The sequence below is a fragment of the Eschrichtius robustus genome, chromosome 3 (genome assembly GCF_028021215.1).
Source record: "Eschrichtius robustus isolate mEscRob2 chromosome 3, mEscRob2.pri, whole genome shotgun sequence".
Classification (NCBI taxonomy): domain Eukaryota; kingdom Metazoa; phylum Chordata; class Mammalia; order Artiodactyla; family Eschrichtiidae; genus Eschrichtius; species Eschrichtius robustus.
The window spans coordinates 164,784,312-164,804,923 of record NC_090826.1 but is presented as its reverse complement, the minus strand read 5'-3'; the positions used below and the strand labels follow the sequence as shown (position 1 = coordinate 164,804,923).

The 20,612-nt window shown below is 35.9% G+C and overlaps 1 protein-coding gene across 7 annotated transcripts in view; it reads right to left on the bottom strand.

Moving 5' to 3' along the window:
• CDC42BPA (CDC42 binding protein kinase alpha) overlaps nucleotides 1-20,612 on the bottom strand; it is a 320,607-nt gene that overhangs the window by 183,399 nt on the left and 116,596 nt on the right. For all 7 annotated transcript variants that reach the window (XM_068541725.1, XM_068541720.1, XM_068541719.1 and 4 more), the window contains exon 5: nucleotides 11,286-11,434. In XM_068541725.1, the coding sequence (XP_068397826.1) occupies nucleotides 11,286-11,434 (149 nt within the window). The remainder of the gene's footprint in view (nucleotides 1-11,285; nucleotides 11,435-20,612) is intronic.

The window sequence follows — 20,612 nt, the reverse complement described above, 5'->3', positions numbered from 1 at the left end:
TTTCCATCATTCATTCATTTCAAACGTGTTTTCCTTTACTTTGTGGAGTATATTTAAAGTAAGTCCTTCTTTAAAGGTTTTGTCTGATAATTCTTAGTCCTAATGACTCTTCAGGTGGATAAGTCAACTATTTTTTCTCTTGAGACTGAATCATAATTTCCTGATAGATTAATTTGGGGTTGTATCGTGTGCACTGTGATGTTATGTCATGTACACTCTGAGTTCTATCAAAAACCTCTGGAAAATGTTAGCGTTTTAGTTTTAAGAGACAGTCAACCTGGTTGAGACAACACAACTGAACCTCAAAAATACTAAGCTAAGTGAAATAAGGCAGTCAAACAAGACATGTTATATGATTTCATTTATATTAAATGTCCAGAACAGGCAAATCTATGCAGATAGAAAGTAGATTAATGGTTGCTTAGGGCTGGGGAAATAGGGGAACATGGAGGTGAGAACTTAAAGGTATGGGGTTTCTTTTTTTTTTTTTTTTAAGAATTTATTTATTTATTTACTTATTTATTTATTTTTTGGCTGTGTTGGGTCTTCATTGCTGCGCACAGGCTTTCTCTAGTTGTGGTGAGCAGGAGCTACTCTTCGTTGCAGTGAGCAGGCTTCTCATTGCTGTGGCTTCTGTTGTTGCAGAGCACTGGCTCTAGGCATGCGGGCTTCAGTAGCTGTGGCTCATGGGCTCTAGAGTGCAGGCTCAGTAGTTGTGGTGCACAGGCTCAGTTGCTCCACGGCATGTGGGATCTTCCCGGACCAGGGCTCAAACCCGTGTCCCCTGCATTGGCAGGTGGATTCTTTTTTTTTTTTTTTTTTTTTTTGGCAGGTGGATTCTTAACCACTGTGCCACCAGGGAAGCCCCTGGGGTTTCTTTTTGAAGTGATGAAAATGGTTTAAAGTGGGCTGAGGTGGACAGAGTTCCCAAGATGGTGGAGTAGGAAGACCCTGAGCTCACCTCCTCTCATGGGCAAATCAAAATTACAACTATTTATAGAACAACTATTGATGCAAAACTGGAACCTACCAGAAAAGATCACTACAACTAAAGATATAAAGAAGGAACCACAATGAGTCGGGTAGGAGAGGCGGAGTCATGGTATAGCAAAGACCCATATCTCAGGGTGGCTGACACACAAACGGGAGGGTAATTACAATTGCAGAGGTTCTCCCCAAGGAGCGAGGGGTCTGAGCCCCTCACTGGGCTCCTGAGCCCAGGAGTCCCATATTGGGAAGAGGAGCCCCCAGAATGTTTAGCCTTGAAGGCCAGTGGGTCTTACTTTTGGGATACCAGAGGCCTGTGGGAAATACAGATTCTATTCTTAAAGGGCACACACAAAATCTCACATTCTCCAGGACCCAGGGCAGAAGCAGTAATCTGAAAGGAGCCTGGGTCAGACCTACCTGCTGATCTTGGAGAGTCTCCTGGAGAGGCAGGAAGTGACTGAAACTTCACTCTGGGGACTTAGACACTGGCAGCAGCCAATTTGGGGAGCTCCATTCTACCACGTGGACACTAGTGCTGGCAAGCACCATTTTGGAATCCTCCCTCTAGCTTATTAGCCCCAGGATCCAGTCCTACTCACTAGCAGGCTGACACAAGCTTTGGGACACCCTGTACCCCACAGCCAGCTGCGTCAGGAGCCAGCCCCACCCACAGCAGTCCGACACCAGCTCTGGTACCTCTAGCTCTGCTGCCAGACCCCAGGACCCAGCTCGGCCCACCAGTGGACCAGCATTAACCCTAGGACCTGGCTCCACCTACCAGTGGGTGAGCAACAGCTCTGGAATTGCCTAGACCCAGACCCCACCCAACGAGCCAGCACTAGCCCTGGGGCCCCCTGGAGTTCTACAGCCAGCTGCCTTGTGACCTGACCCCACCAACCATGCCTACAAGACCATCCACAGTATTCAGCCCACCACAACAGAAGGATCCACACAGCCCACATAGGGGCACCCCTACAGCATATAGCTCTGGTGACCAAAGGGGAGTCACATAGGACATCTCCTACAGAAGGCCACTTCTCCAAGGTTGGGAAATATAACTAACCTCCCAGATACATAGAAACAAAGACAGCAAATTAGGCAAATTGAGGTGACAGAGGAACGTGTTCCAAATGAAGAAACAAGATAAAATGCCAGAAGAATTAAGCAAAGTGCAGACAGGCAACCTTCCCAAGAAAGAGTTCAAGGATGAACTCTTTCTCCCAACAAACAAAATGAACTCTTTATCCCCAACAAACAAAAGTCCAGGACCAGATGTCTTCACACGTGAATTCTACCAAATATTTAAAGAAGAGTTAACACCTGCACTTCTCAAATTATTCCAAAACACTGAAGAGGAAGGAAGACTTCCTCTACATCCTACAGGCCCAGCATCATCCTGATACTAAAACCAGACAACAATATCACAAAAAAAGAAAACTACAGGCCAATGTCACTGATGAACATAGACATAAAAATTCCCAACAAAATATTAGTTAATCATATCCAGCAACACATTAAAAGGATCATATACCATGGTCAAGTGGGTTTTATCGCAGGGATGCAAGGATGGTCCAATATCTGCAAATCAAAGTGATATACCACATTAACAAATTGAAGAACAAAAATCATATGATGAGCTCAATAGATGCAGAAAAAGCTTTTGACAAAATTCAACACTGATTTATAATAAAAACTCTCCACAAAGAGGGCACAGAGGGAATATGCCTCAACATAATAAAGGCCATATATGATAGGTCCACAGCTAACATCATACTCAGTGGTGAAAAGCTGAAAGCATTTCCTGTAAGATCACGAACATGACAAGGATGCCCACTCTTGCCATTTTTACTCAATATAATATTAGAAGTCCTAGCCACAGCAATCAGACAAGAAAAAGAAATTAAAAGGATTTGAATCGGAAGGGAAGAAGTAAAACTGTCACTTTTTGCAGATGACATGATACTGTACATAGAAAATCCTAAAAACACCACCAAGAAACTACTAGAGTTCATCAATGAATTTGGTAAAGTTGCAGGATACAAAATTAATTTACAGAAATCTGTTGCATTTCCATACACTAACAACAAACTGTCAGAAAGAGAAATTAAGGAAACAATCCCATTTACAATCTCATCAGAAGAATAAAATACCTGGGAATAAACCTAACTAAGGCAGTAAAAGACCTGTACTCAGAAAACTATAAGATATTGACGAAAGAAACTGAAGACAACACAAACAGATGGAAAGATATACTGTATTCATGGAGTGGAAGAATATCGTAAAAATGACCATACTATGCAAGCCAATCTACAGATTCAATGCAATCACTATCAACATACCCATGGCATTTTTCACAGAACTAGAACAACTTAAAATTTGTATGGAAACACAAAAGGCAAAGGCAAAGGCAATAAAAGCAAAAATAAACAAATGGGATCTAATTAGATTTAAAAGCATTTGCACAGCAAAGGAAATTTGACAGAATGAAAAGACAACCTACTGAATGGGAGAAAATATTTCACCAAAACTGATATGAGCAATAAGGGGTTAATATCCAAAATATATAAACAGCTCATGCAACTCAATATCAAGAAAACAAACAACCCAATTTAAAAGGGGGCATAAGACCCAAATACACATTTTTCCAAAGAAGACATACAGATGGCCAACAGGCACAAAAGAGGTGCTCAACATCATTAATCAGCAGAGAAATGCAAATTAAAACCACAATGAAATAATCACCTCACACCTGTCAGTATGGATAACATCAAAAAGACCACAAATAACACATGTTGGCAAGGATGTGGAGAAAAGGGAACCCTCATACACTGTTGGCGGGAATGTAAACTGGTACAGCCACTGTGGAAAACAGTGTGGATGTTCCTCAAAAAGCTAAAAATAGAACTATCCTATAATCCAGCAAGTCCATGCCTGGGGATGTATCTGAAGAAAACAAAAACACTAATTTGAAAAGATACATGCACCCCGATGTTCACAGCAGCATTATTTACAATAGCCAAAATACAGACACAACCTAATTGTCTATCAACAGTTGAATGGATAAAGATGTGGTATACACACACACACACACACACACACACACACACACAATGGAATACTATTCAGCCATTAAAAAGAGTGAAATTTTGCCATTTGCAACAACATGGATGGACCTGGAGTGTATCTTGCTTAGTGAAATAAGTCAGACAGAGAAAGACAGATACTGTATGTTATCACTTATATGTGGAATCTAAAAAATAAATGAATGAATATAACAAAAAAGAAACAGACTCACAGATATAGAGAACAAACTAGTAGTTACCAGTGGAGGTGGGGGGTAAGATAGGGGTAGGGGATTAAGAGATACAAACTACTATGTATAAAATAAATAAACTACAAGGATATATTGTACAGCACAGGGACTACAGCCAATATTTTATAATAACCACAAATAGAGTATAATCTATAAAAACTTTGAATCACTACTTTGTACACATGAAACTAATATAATATTGTAAATCAACTACACTTCAATTAAAGAAATTTTTAAATATAAAAATGGACTGAGGAGATAGTTGCACTTACCTGTGAATATAGTAAAAACCACTGTATACTTTAAAAGACTGACTAGTATGATATGTGATTTATATCTCAATAAAGCTGTTAAAGAAGATTATTTATAAATTTAATCTCACAGCAATTTTTACAAAGATCCCCTGAATACCACTGGCAAGTTATACAAAAAAACAGAGATCATTCTTTCCTAAGGGTGAAAAAAGTTTGGAAAAAAAAATCATATGAAGCAGCAATACAACAATGATTTCAAATGTTAATTATCAAAGATAATATCTAGTGCAATTATGAGTAGAGCCAACAAAAGTTTGTGATTTTTATATCATTTTTTTAAATTGCCTTTGAAGGGTTTAAAATGGAGAGGGAATTCTCCATTTTTTTAAACTACTTTAAAAGTTTAGTCTACCATGATCTGACTATATGGATACCTATTTTCACTAAGAACTTAAAAGAATTTTTTTCCTTTTGCAAAATGATAAGTGCTCCATAATAAAGGAAATTATCTCTGCAGATTATGTACACATATCTAATTCTCTCTAGAAGTATACAACCTTAAAGTGATGTATACTTTATAATATCATTGATGTTTGTAACAGAACAATCTGCCAACCATCAAAGACCTTCCCTTCTCAATCAAAGTAGTTTCTAGCAAGGTACTTCTAGTTTGGAGGCAAAATGTGCAGTACTCTTAAAATGGTGTTATAGAAAACTACACTAGAAACAGAAATCAAGGTAAGGGCTTAGTCCCTGAAGGACACAGGGTATCAGCAGGTGACATTTTGATTATCTATGTAGAGTATCTACATGGTACTGAAAAACACCATAAGAGTCCTCATCTTTCCATTTTTGTCATCTGAAACTAAACCGCAAGAAAATCAAACACAATATTTGTAATTAGATCAATCAGATTGTTGTTCTAGTGGGATTGTGTGTCTTTCATTATTAGCATTTTTGAAGATGTAGCTGACAACTTGAACACAAAGTCTACTGCTGAGTTTAGTTTTACCATATTTATTTAGAAATAAGTTGGGTTTTTTTTCAACCTATAATTAGGGCTTACTTTACCATAACCCAGTATTTGGCACACACTTTAATCAACCTGAGTCAGATATACCCAATGATGCTGTGTAGTTGTTAGAAATAACCTCTATTCACAAATTTTGCATATAAGCAAATAAATGATTGAAAAGAGAGGACATACCCTGAAAATGCAAACTGCTTATTCAGCAAATAAAAAATGGAAATGCTGGCATTTCAAACTTTAAGGTGAAAATTAAAGTGCACCTATGGCAAAGTCTAAAATCTGAATTGAGAGATGACTGAAAAGAAGATATTTTATGACTGCCAAAATAGCATTTCAATAAATGCAGGGGGGGAAAAAACCATTTTGTTAAAAGCATAGGGAAAAACGGACATGCTTTTATAATGCTGATATTTTTTGATACAGTTGACCCTTGAACAACATTTGGTTTGAACTGGGTGGGTCTACTTACACATGACCTTTTTAAAATAGTAAATATTACAGATGGAGGAACCTCAAATATAGCGGAACCAAGGATAAGGGTGGAACTAAGGATACAGAGGGCAGACTATAAAGTTATAGGTGGATTTTCAACTGCATGAGTGTCGGCATCCTAACTCCCACACTGTTCAAGAGTAACCTGTGTTGTATTTTTCTAAGTATTCAAGTGCTATCTTTAACATTAAAATAATGATAATATATTACTTCTGAACCTTAATGGTCATTCTCTGTGTATCGTGTTTACTTTGGTTCTCCTTCCTTAGTTAAGCTAATTCAATCTCTTGAAATGTCTTCTTCCTATCACATGCATGGCTTTTTCCAAGAGGTCTTCCTGATTCACTTGTTCCCCTAACTTATTTATTCTTTTATTTTACATCTCCACAATGTTTAGTATACAACTTTACTACTTTTTTTAACCTGGTTTTGTCATCATTTAATTGCTCTCTATTATTACAGTTAAATTTATCCACATAACTTCTCAAAATGAGGGGGTATTTCTTTCATTTCTGTTGTCTCACCCAAGAAAGTAGCTAGAACACTGGGAAAACAGTACTGATTGAACAAAACTTTCATGATGAATGAATTTACAAAATTAAAAATTTGTCCAAGTTGGGCACAACTATGAAGCATAAGTATTTTGTTAAACATCTTCTTTCAAAAGACAATAAATTGAAAGTAAAGAGCATATTATATTACTTAACATAAAAGCAAGGGATATCTTACAGCTGCCCCCACTGCCACCTCCAACACCCGGGACAGAAATATCCACAGGAAAAAGAGATTATTAAATGTTTGCTTGAAATGTGTCACCTAGGACATTAATGTAATTAAATATAAAGGGAAAGATGATTTACTTTTATTTCCCATAAGCCACCTTTATCTACACTCTAATTATTTTCCTCCTAACCTCTGGCTGTTCCTTCTTAGTTTGCTTCCTTGACTATTCCTACTCCACCCAGTCTCCAAAAACTGGAGCTCTTCAGGGCTCAGTCCTGGATCCTCTTCAATACTGACTCTTTTTCACAGAGTGAACTCAGCTTATCCCATGATTTGCGTATCATCTATATGTTAATGGCACCCACATACTTGAATTACAGGTACCAGCCTTACCGGCGGTAAGAAAAACCACTTCCTGGCAGGCCAGGAGCCTAAGCAAATCTGTCAATCTTGAGGAATTCACCAAAGTTTATAAGAATTGCATATGTAACATAAAGAATTTCTTGGGTTTGGTTTCCAGACTTCAGAAGAGCAAGTAATCAAATTCCTTTTTTCCTTAAAATCTTATTATTTTGAAATTATTTCAGACTCAAAGCAAATTGCAAAAACAGTACAATGAGTCCCACGTACCCTTCTACCCAGCTCCCCCCCTTACTCCCTATAACATATTATAGCTGTAGCACAATAGTAAAATGAGGAAACTGACACCTGTACATTAATGTTAGATTATAGACCTTAGTCAGTTTCCATCCTTTGTTTCAACCTTCGTGTACGTGTATGTAGTTCCATGCAATTTTTTCCCACTCACAGATTTGTGTAACTACTACCACAATCAAGATACACAACTGTTCCACCACCACAAAAAAGAACTCCCTCTTGCTGCCTTTTTGGCCACGCAGCACAGCATGTGGGTTCTTAGTTCCTTGACCAGGGATCGAACCCATGTCCCCTGCAGTGGAAGCGTGGTGTCTTAAGCACTGGACCACTAGGGAATTCCCTCATGTTGCCTTTTTATATTCCCTCTCACTCCCCACACTCTTCCCTGTCCCTCTCCCCTGGAAACCATTAATCTGTCCTCTATCTCTGTAGTTTTGGTATTTCAAGAATGTTACATAAATGGAATCATACAATATGTAACATTTTGAGTTTTAGTTCTTTTCACTAAGCATAATGCCCTTAAGGTCCATCCAGGTTGCTGCATGCATCAGTAATTCATTCCTTTTTATTGTTGAGTAATAATCCATTACATGGATATACCAGAGTTTGTTCAACCATCACCCACTGAAGGGCATCTAGGCTGTTTCCAGCATTTTGCTATTACAAATAAAGCTGCTATGAACATTCATGTACAGGTTCTTCTGTGAATATAAGTTTTAATTTTTCTGGGATAAATACCTTAAAATGTAATTGCTGGGTCACATAGTAAGTACATGTTTAATTTTTTTTTAAACTTTCAAACTGTTTTCCAGAGTAGCTGTACACATTCTTATCAGCAATGTGGGAGAGATCTACTTTCTCTGCATATCAGCATTTAGTAGTATCACTACTTTTTATTTTAGCTATTCTAATACCTTCTCTTTGATATCTCATTGTAGTTTTAATCTGCATTTTTCTAATGGCTAATGATGTTGAACATCTTTTCATGTGCTTAGTTGACATCTCTATCTCCCCTTGGGTGAAATGTCCATTCATGTCTTTTGCCCATTTTATAATTGGATTGTTCAAGATTTTTAAATTTTGTTTTGAGAGGTATTTTTAACATATTCTACATATAAGGCCTTCGTCAGATATGCGGTTTGCAAATATTTTCTCCCCTTCTATAGCTTGCCTTTTTATCTTCTTACCAGAATCTTATGTAGAACACGTTTTTAATTTTGATGAAGTCCACTTCACTAGTTTTTGTTTTAGGGACCATGTTTTTGGTGTCATATCTAAAAACTCCTTACCAAACCCAAAGTCCAGAAGATGTTCTCCAATGTTTTCTTCTAAAACTTTTATACTTTTACACCATACATTTAAACCAATGATCCATTTTGAATTATTTTTTTGTATTTGTGTGAGGTTTAGGGAAGTTTGGTTTTTTTGCCTATTATTCTAGCCCGATTGTTGAAGAATATGTTTCCTCCACTGAACTGCTTTTGCAACTTTGTCAAAATCAATTGGGAGTTATTTGTGTTAGTCTCTGTCTGGGTCCTCTATTTTGTCTAGTGATCTATGCGTTTATTCCTTCACCATTACCAGAGTCTTGCTTAAGCTTAAGATAGTGATATAGTAAGTCTTAATATCAGGTAGAGTGATTCTTCCTAATTTATTCTCCTTTTTCGAAATCATTTTAGCTACTTTAGTTGTTGCCTTTCCATATACACTTTAAAATAAGCTTGTTTTTATCTTTAAAAAAATCTTCACTACTCTAAACAAAATTTTTATTTATGTCTTGTGTTTTGTGTCCCCACACAGACTGGAAGCATCTTCAGTGTCAGGACTGTATGCTATACTTACTTAAAATTTCACATAGTTTAGCACAATGCTATTTATAAAAGAGGACTCAATAAATATTTCCTCAGTAAAGCATTTGCTGAAAATATTCTATCCAGAAAATGGGAATCACATTTTAAGAAGCGCATCGATGCATCAGAACATGTCCACTGACAGGCAAAAGGAAAGACAAGAAGGGAGGGAGAAGAGGTGTGGGAGTGGTCACAGGCTAAGAGCGTGTGTGTGTGTGTGTGTGTGTGTATGTGTGTGTGTGTACACGTGTGTGAGACAGTGGGAGAGAAAATGTGTATGTCAATTTTCATAAGAGACACTATAAATGTATAGATGTTTAACCTAAAGAAGAGATGACTTCAGAAGGCATGATGACTATAAGATAAACTAGATTATTATATGTGGCTCTGAAGGCAAAAGTAGACCAATGATTAAGAGAAAAAGAAATTCAGCTTAACATAAAGTAAAATTCTATAACATTGGAGCTGTCCAACAATGGAATAAATAGGATTCATTTAACATTAAGTACCTTGTAAAATTAGAGGTACTCAAGCAGCACTCAGGGCTGAAATGGATTACAATCCACATTTCAATATCGGAAAGATAGTTGTTACCCAGAATGCTGTCTTGAGAAGAATTATAAGACTGCATATATAGTCAGTGGGAAGGAGTCCTGTGATCAGTTAAGAATATTTGTCACAGCCTGGCAGAAGGGAGGGTAACAGAAATACCTCATATTTACTATCTCTAATCTAGATGAATTATTTTCAGAAATAATCAGTCCTTGTTGCGAATTTAGATGTGAACTGAGTAAGGTTTCTCTAAACTCCACGAGTCTAAGACTAGCATTCTTTAAATGTTCAATGAAGTGATTTTTTAAATGACAGTCCTCAGCTAGGATCTTGGCTTACTGCTTAAGCAACAAAACAGCACGTTGGTTTCTCATCCAAATAATTCACTCTTGAGACAACAATACCATCTTAAAAACTGCATTGTGCTTTACAGTTTTCCAAGTATATTCATGTTTTTGCTTTCAAGAAAATTTGTGACTATCAGATATCGACAGAGAAAAGCATGTGAAGAGGAAAAGTCAAACTGAGATCTGAAAAACACAAAATATTTTAACCAAAATATTCTTCTTTTAATAATGTCCTAAAACTTCACTACTAATTAAATCAATCAGAATAAGATACCCAACTCTTAAAAAAAACAAACTCTGAAACAGAAAATTTTTCTTCTTCCAACATTCTTGCTCTTCACAGAGATTACTCTCATTACCCACAACGCAAAAAGAAACAGCCATTGCTGTCTTGGAGCCTAAGTTATCACAAGTGAGGTCACTAGACCAGCAGGGGCAGGAGCCACAGCATCACCTGGGAAGGTGTTAGAGATGCCAAGTCCCCAGACCCATCCAACCTACGCAATCAGAAACTCTGGAGTTTTAACAGCCCTCCATATGACTCTGATGCATGCAAACTATGGTCTTAGAAAATGGTTGTTTCTTTCCAACATGCCAGGATCCCTTCCCTTTCCCTGCTTCTCCTTAGCGTCTCTTTACGCTTTCTCACGTTTTGCACAACGCAAAGATTTGCTCATTTGAGTGATTAATTCACCAATAACTTTGTGAGGATTTCCTACTTTCTTTCTTTTTAAAATGTGAGACTGCCTCTTAAACCATTCAATAAGTTTTAACATTTTTTACTACACATAAATTATTATGAGATGTTTACATACACAGAGATTTTTAATATGTGTCAACAGGCATAAGTACAAACCTACACAAAAATCATTTTGTAGATGGCCTGCTTTTTCTTCATTCCATCTTAAACGGTATACAAAATAACACATTTGTAGGAAATTTTTTAAATAAATCATTATACCTGTCAAACAGTTTACAAAGAAGAAATTATTCCATGGCCATCAAAATCACCACTTTCTTACAGAAACATCTCTTTTGACATTTATACAATCCTCTCCTTCACTGCATCTTACTCACCTGTGTACATAATGCAGTTGATGAACTGAATCAATTGCTATCACCATCTCAGCCAAGTAAAATCGAGCCATATCTTCAGGCAATCTATCTTCAAATTTGCTTAGTAGAGTAAGCAAATCCCCACCAACATAATAATCCATAACCAGGTACTGAGAATGAAAAATAAAATGTACTCAATAAATAAGGGTGAAAAAACAATGTATCTAATGTAAACCAAGGTCAAATAGCACTGGATCAAATACTTTTGTTGTTAATTAACAAGGAGCTGGGTAAGATGATCAGCAGCAGTCACTTATAAGTCCTGAAAATTTCATAAAGCAGTTAATAAATCTTCTAAAAACTGAGGCAGGAAACAATATAGGATTAACATTGCTTTGTTGTTTTTTGCAAAGTAAAAATATGGAAAAGTAACATCATCATCAACTACAACAACAGACCACAGTTTTACCAACATTTCATAGAAGAATAAACATTTAAATTTTCCAAATAAATTTTTAAAACTCAGAATAAGACAGTCATTTACGTTGAATAAATTCATCTTCATCTCACTACATTTTCCTTATTTCATCTTGAACCAATAACAACTTTATTATGACCAGCACTTGGATCAGCATTTGGAAGCCACTGGTATATAAAATATATAGCAATTCTCACCATATGTTTCTCTTCCCATTTCTGATACTGTGCAACTATCAGAATGGACTTTTCTTAAGTATACATAAACAGAAGCCAACTAATTTTAGATAGGGACTCTTATGGGTATGTGTGTGTGATACTGTGATTTATAATAAGAAATATATATTTTTTGGAATAGAACAGAGAGTTCCTTAAAACCATTGGAATTTCCTAAATGACAAGATATAGGTGTCTTTTGTTATTTATAACAAGTCCCTTTCAACCACACCTAAGTTTATGTTAATGAGGTGACTTTTGGAAAACCCCTAGGAAACCTAAGGATGGGAGCTGGTTGCCAGGGAACCAACCAAGATTAGGGTATTGGAACTTTCAGTCTCACAGCCTCACCCCCCCAACCCCCGACCTCCAGGGAAAGGGACTGGAAGTTGAATCAATCATCAACGGCCATATGATCCAACAATCCCACTCCTGGGCTTATATCTGGAGAAAACTCTAATTCAAAAAGATACATGTACCCCAATGTTCACTGCAGCACTATTTACAATAGCCAAGACATGGAAGCAACCTAAATGTCCACTGACAGATGAATGGATAAAGAAGATGTGGTATATATATACAATGGAATACCACTAAGCCATAAAAAAGAATAAAATAATGCCATTTGCAGCAACATGGATGGACCTAGAGATTATCATACTAAGTGAAGTAAGTCAGAAAGAGAAAGACAAATACCACAAGATATCACTTATATGTAGAATCTAAAATGCAACACAAATGAACTTATGTTCAAAACAGAAACAGACTCACAGACATAGAAAACAAACTTATAGTTACCAAAGGGGAAAGGGGGTGGGAGAAGGATAACTTACGAGTTTGGGATTAGCAGATACAAAATACTATACATAAAATAGATAAACAACAAGGTCCTACTGTACAGCACAGAGAACTATACTCAATATTCTATAATAAATCATAATAGAAAAGAATATGTATATATATATGTATAACTGAATCACTTTGCTGTACACCAGAAACTAACACAACATTGTAAATCAACTACACTTCAATTAAAACAAAAAAATCAATGGCCAATTATTTAATCAATCATGCTTAAGTAATGAAGCCTTCATAAAAAACCAGCATGGGGTTTAGATAGTGCCCAGGTTGGCAAACAAGTGGAGGTGCTGGGAGAGTGGTACATTCTTGGAGAGGGCATGAAGCTCCGTGCCCCTTTCCTCACACCTGCCCTACACATCTCTTTCATTGGGCTGTTCCTGAGTTCTGTGAGCTGCTCTAGAAAAGCAACTGAATCAGAGGAGGGGGTGGTGGAAATCTCTGATCTATAGCCTGTAGGTCAGAAGCACAAGTAACAACATGGACTTTGGACTGGGGAGTATGGGGGGCCATCTTGCAGGACTGAACCCTCAACCTGTGAGATCTGATGCTATCTCCAATTAGATAGTATCAGAATTGAGTTAAATTATAGGACACCCAGCTAGTGTGGGAGAATTGCTTTATGTGTGGAAAACCCACACATCTAATGTCAGAAGTGAAGTACTGTGCAGAGAGTACTGTGTGTAGTGTAAATAAAAACAACAGAGTATTCCTTTACAGTGTGTGTATACCAAAAAAGAAAAAACAAGGAGTATACACCAAAATATTGACAGCGATTATCTCTGGGTTGTTAGATTACAGACTATGTCATAGCTTTTTGTTATTTTCTGGATTGCTTTATAAACATGTATTACATATACATGTGTATATTATGTTATGTCATGTCATGTCATGTCATACAGTGCGTGAAAACTAGATATAGTGGAAAGATGGACTTTGTAGTCAGAGAGACCTGTATTCAAATTCTGACTATGGGTTATAAGTGGCTTTTGAAAAATTACTTAATTTCTTTGGTACTTTACTTTCTCATCTATATAACTACAATAATGATACCTTCTTCAGAGTATAGCACTTAGCATGATGGTCAGTAAATACAATATATTTAGAATGTCAGTTATAATGTCTTAAAGTTCAGGTGAGTTATTATTTCAAGGATATTACCAAGTAATATCTTATTGACATTAAGAGTTAAAGAGTCTTGGGCTTCTCTGGTGGCGCAGTGGTTGAGAATCTGCCTGCCAATGCAGGGGACAAGGGTTCGAGCCCTGGTCTGGGAAGATCCCACATGCCGCGGAGCAACTAGGCCCGTGAGCCACAATTACTGAGCCTGCGCATCTGGAGCCTGTGCTCTGCAACAAGAGAGGCCGCGATAATGAGAAGCCCGTGCACCTCGATGAAGAGTGGCCCCCGCTTGCCGCAACTAGAGAAAGCCCTCGCACAGAAACGAAGACCCAACACAGCCATAAATAAATAATTAAATAATTAAATAATTAAAAAAAAAAAAAGAGTTAAAGAGTCTTGAGAAAATTCACATTCTTATTACTATACATTAGAACTACAAGCATGGGCAATTTTGTAAACAAAAGAAACTTATTTCATGTTTTAAATCCTTGAAAGTTAGGGCAACAATGTATTTCAAATCCTTGTCTATGGTTTACTTGCTATATTTACTAGGCCTAATGTTTAACAGTCTCTGTCAAGAAGATTAGAACAAAATAATTTAATGTAATAAAATTTTGTTAACATAAACATGTTGCTAGAATTGGCAATGGATGTAGAGAAGAAATCCACAGCTCTTACTTTAAAAAGAAGTACTTTGAGTATAGTAGCAAACACAGAAAGTTTTCAAACAAAAAAGCAAGTCTACTATTAAAACTGTAATCTAATATTTATATATAGAAAGTCATATAACATAACTCATTTCTTCAATAAACATTTACTAGGTCCCAATCAGGATTTTTTTTGGTACCAAACAGAGGATAAAGAGATCAAAGGCTTCTACATCAAAGGCTTTCCTCTCCTGAAAGTGTACTTTCTTGCCATACCAGACTCCTAAGGTCTGAGTACACCATCTATCAATAAACTGCTAAAAAATAATCATCTCAACATTTTTGCCACCCACGGTCACCATTTAAAACTTAGGCTCCTTGAGTCATCATCTATCTTCTACTTTCATCCACATACTGCTATGTGTTTCCCTTAATAAACCCATGGACCCCTTCACTTCCAACCTTTCAGTGTGCCTTACTGAACCTCTTCTACAGTAAACAAACGTCCTTGAGATAGAATAAAAAATTATGAATACATAAATATTCCTAGTTTTCCTTTCCTGCTGCCTGCTAAACAATGCTCTGGCTTTGCCTACTCACATTCTTTCCCCACCTTGTCCTCAGAGGTAAAGTAGCTGTAGTTAAGACAGAATTCAGCAACTGGGAGAAGCAAGAAGCAGAAAACACAAAAGAAGATTCTCAAGAGAAAAGCAATGAGTTGAAAATGAACTATACTTGCAATAGGATTTTAGTGTTAGGGAGACAAAAATGCATCCAGAAAGGCAAACAAGTAATAACCTCACATAGGAAAAAAGCCCCTTTTCCTCTACAACATACCTCAATGAACGTCTCTAAGTCATTCTTTTATGTTTTTTCCTTTGTTCACTACAACATTCAACTAAATCATCAAGGTCTTGTTGAGTCTACCCCCTACTAAATCTCTGTGAAGTCCATCTACTTCTATCCCTACCCACTACCAACAATCCTAACCCAGGCTCCTGGCCTCTCGACTATATTACTACTACAAGTTTAAGACCAAAGTCTTAATATATTTTATTATTTATATTTACTATATTTTATTCTGTAGATAATTTTCTTGGGAATGGAAAATAGAATCCAGAACAAGAAAGGGACAAATAAATTCATTTACTAATTCCACAGATATTTATATATAAGAACCTACTATTGCTAACAATATACTTATGCAATGGAGATACTACAATAAATTAGACATAATTCTTGCCTTCATGGTATTTACAATCTAATGAAGAAGAAAACACAAATGGGCAATTTCAGTGTAATATAAATCTTTGACAGGGATAAGAAGAGGGTATTGCTGCAGGCTCTTAAAGGAAAAGAACCCGACCTTTTAATCAGGTTCATTCATTCATTTGTCTGAAATTTACTTTTATACAAGGTATGAAGACTATTTTCTTATATACAGAGAGTCAATTATCTAAAACAAGTAGTTAAATATTCCATTCTTTCCCCCAGTTTAATTGAAATGCCCCCTCATTGTATTTTAAGACGCTAATACACTTGGATCTGCTCCTGGGCACTCTATTCTGCTACAGTTGTCTATTTCTATATCAATATCATATTGTTCTCATTGACTAATTAGTAAAATTTAATATCCAGCAGGACAAGTTCTTACTTATAGACTACCTTTAAAATATTACTCAATATGGCAAAAGCGTCTTTAAACAAGTTTAAGAAAACCATAGACTGAGAGGCAATATTCATAAGACATGTCAAGGAGATAATGATCCTAACATAAAGAGGTCCTATCAGTTGTTAAGAAGAGGGCAAGCAATCCAACAAAACTAGGTTGAGGCTATTAACAGGCTATTTCCTCACATGAGAGGAAACACAATTAGCCAATTAATATTGGGCGGGCCAACAAATTCGTTCGGTTAGTGAATACATTGTTCCATAAAGTTCTTCGTGAAAGTGAAAAATGTCTTTTATTTTTACTTAAAACTGAATGAACTTGTTGGCCAACCCAATACATAGTCAAAACCAAAGCGACAAAGAGATATCTTTCACCAATTAGATTAGCAAAATGATCATTACTGTTTTGGAGAAAGTGACTTAAAACAACACTGCTTTTTTGGAAGGTGATAAACTGCAACTATTTGGGAAAGTGATTTCACAGTATCTACTGAATTTTAAAAGGTGCATACCCCTTGATCTAGCATTTCCACTCTTAGGAATATAGTCAATTAAAATAAAAGCTCCAATGTGTAAGGCATATGGGCAAGTATGTTTACTGGACAGCACTGTTGATAACTGTAACAAATAAGAAAATATGAACAGAGATCAACAAGAAAACTGTTAAATGGATCCATTCAACGAAATATGATACTGTTGCCCAAAAGAAAACTTAAATATATATGCCCATGAGATATTTTAAGCAACAGCAAGCTGCAGAGTAATATATACTTTGTAATCCCATTTTTATAAAAAGGAAGAAAATATACATACACACACAAACATTCAATTATACAAAGCGTAAAAAATGAAAGGATACAGCAAAGTTAACATTAGTTACCTCAAGAGGGTGAAATGAAAGATGAAGGTAAGGACTATTAACTTTTTAATGTAGATAGATCTCTGTATTGTAGAGAGGAAAAGATCTAGTCAAATCGAAGTTAACCAATGGAGTAAAGTTCTGCAAAAGGCCAAAGGTGATGGAGTCAAAGGGAAAGGGTGATAGGAATAATCCTAAATATAAAGATATACCTCATCCACATTGAGAAAAAAGATAAGAACAGGCCCAAATATGGATAAATTTGTATACGGGGGAAGGATGAAAGGAAATGCTGAGGTCAGAGCACAGAAAGTTAAGAAAGTTCATGCTTGAGTAACCAATGGCTTTCATTTTCTCCAGGAAGTAGGAGTTATAGAATGAGGGTGCAGGAATATTTGTATAATGTCCCTACACTGGAGATAGGGATCATAACTGTTATTCCTGCTTTATGGCTATGTAATAAGAGACAATAAAGATAAATGATTTGCCCAAACATTACATTAAAGAGTAGGAAAGCCAGAACTCAGAGTTCTTGATCTTTTATCAGTTTCCTTCTTACTCAAATTAAAGAAAGTCAGTGTTCAGTAAAAAAGCTGACAATATCCATGACATAAAAGAGTATGTGCTAAGCAGCAGAATAACAAGTAAGAAATTAAGGATACAGGCTGAGTCCTCAGAAATCTTGTATCCCTCCAAAATACACAGATCTCTAGGTGTAGATATACACATCAGAAAATTTCCAACTCTGAATTTCTAAAAAAATCTCTAATTCAAAGTTTGTGCTTTTTAAGGAACTACATTCCAAGGAAAGAATGCTAAAGCATGTGAAAACATACAATAAATGGATTGTGTCCAGAGAAAAAACATTTCACAGAACAGATAGGCTTTTAGAAGTCTTCTTACGGAGAATACCAAACTCCTTTAGTCATCTTGCTGTCACATGAAGAGATTAATAGTCAATCCTTAGAGCCCCACCTTTTGTTTATCCCTCCTAGCCCTTTTTTTTTTCACTCTTACAAAAATACCTTTCTAATAATTTCTATCTCCAGCACAAACTGGATTCCTGTAAAGAATTTAAAGTTCATATGACTAATTACAATTTAATATTTAAATATCTTTCATCCTCTAATCAGTTTACAAATGCTAACTCAAAAAGCAAAATTTTTGCTTTAAATATTTTCCTATCTGTTTTTTTTTCTTCCTCAAACATAAAATAATAGGAAACAGTGAATAAGAAAATGTGAGGAAAAAAGAAATTTTCATTGATTTGTAATATTCTAAATGATATCTAAGTGATAAGAAGTTTATGTGTCCATATAGATGCAACTAAGTAGGTTTGTATTTAATGAGTTTTTCTTAAGGAAAAAATGTTCTAATCACATCTTAATATCATTCATTAAATTATGCAAGTTCTTCCTAAACAAATAAAATGCACATATGCTATGACCATATATTTTTTCATAAACTGGCTATAGTGATATTTGAGCATATTACAAATGAAAGTCAAATTATTTACCACAGCTTCCTTGAATTGTATAGCTCTGTAAATCATGTTACTTATTTGACTGCTTTAGGGCTACTAGGGTTAAAAGTTATTTTGGAAAATAACTATGTATAATAAAATTTCTTTTTGGGTATCTAAAACAAGGTTTGTCAACATTTTTAAATGATTTTATTTTCTTATATTTCATGAATATTCAAAAGAAAATCTTTGATGATAACAAGACAATTTAGGACTTCTGACTCTTGAGACTAATATACCATGAAGGTTTCCCTAAACTAAAGAAAAACTGGCAGTTTACAGGAGAGCTGACTACTAGAGTATTTCAGTCCTCCTCCAGTTATTGTGGAATTTTGATTCTAATATAATTAATGGCTGATATTTACACACAATTTCTTAGAAATGTCTTTGAAAAAGAAATATTAATCCTAATCTCAAATGCAAAGAGCACAGATAAGACTAAATAACTCAGAGGAGAGAGAATGATAAGTCAGGCTTTTATTCATTGAAAATTAGGCAAAATTTTGCTATATAAAATTTGGCGTTTGGACATTTTATTTCTGTTCTATATATATTTCTATACTTATAGCAAAATGTAGATTTTTAAGCAATCCATAAATATACAGTGTTATATGTATCTACCGTAGAATTCATTGTCATAGTGGATTTTAGTCCTTATCCAAAAACTTTTGAAAAGTCATCATGATAAACTGTTATAATTTTGCTAAGCAAATAATTGGCATGTGTTTGATTTACTCTTAATTTTGCTGACAAATCTATGCAGATTATATTTGTACTGATACATTCATCCCTAAAATTTCATATAAGTATGGTAAATTCAAGTCAAATATTCCATTCAATTTAACAGCTGAGCAACTAAGAGGTGCAAAGCTCTATGTTATGACTTTTAAACAATTCTGACTATAACCCACAAAAATAATATGGTTTATATGATTATTCAGTAACCATTATAAAAGAAATGTCATGAAACAATATTTACTCTTACTATTTGAACTCTGTCATTTTCTAGTCTATTTAATTTTTTAAATGCTGGTGTAACCTACTAAATTGATTTTATGACTCACAATTTGAAGTTTGAAAAACACTTTTATACTCTGGAAGCATGTACGGGATAAAAAGACAAGTAATGACCCTGTTTGAACACCTGAACCTGGCCTGAAATCAGATAAACCTCACAGCTCCTAAGTTACATTAACCTCTAATTATATTTTAGCTAAAGATAGCAGGGTTCGTGTCATCTATTTAAAAATTTTTGGGCTTCCCTGGTGGCGCAGTGGTTGGGAGTCCGCCTGCCGGTGCGGGGGACAAGGGTTCGGGCCCTGGTCCGGGAGGGTCCCACATGATGCGGGGCGGCTAGGCCCGTGCACCACAACTGCTGAGGCCTCCGCGCGTGGGGCCCAGGCTCCCCAACGGGAAAGACCACCGCAATGGGTGGCCCCCGCTCGCCGCGGCTGGAAAGGGCCCACAAGAGGCAGCGAGGACCCCAGCACAGGCAAAAATAAATAATTAATTAAATAATTTAAAATTTCAAAAAAAAAAAAATTTTTTTTAAGTGTACCAAAAAAATCAAAGATGTATATATACATAGGTTAATCATATAATAGCAGTACTAAAAAATGTAAAGCTAAAATGAAATAAGAAAGATTAATTCAAATTGGGAATTCTGGAAATACTGTTAAGATGTAGAATTTGAGTACAAGTCTAAAGTATTAGCTAGACTTCAACAGGACTAGTGGCAGGAAGAGGAAGGAGTGGCACTAGTTGAAAGATATCATGGACAATACAAACAAAGACAAAAAGTAAAAGAGTACAGAGAATGCTCAAGAATGGAGGGTATTCCCTCCACTGAGGCTGAAACAGAGAATTTGGGCAGGCACAATATTTCCAGTCATATCTTTTTATTTACCCCTATATTATATTTAACACTATTAATGGTTTTCTCTACCAACTCTCCTTTCAGTTTCCATGGTGCAGTA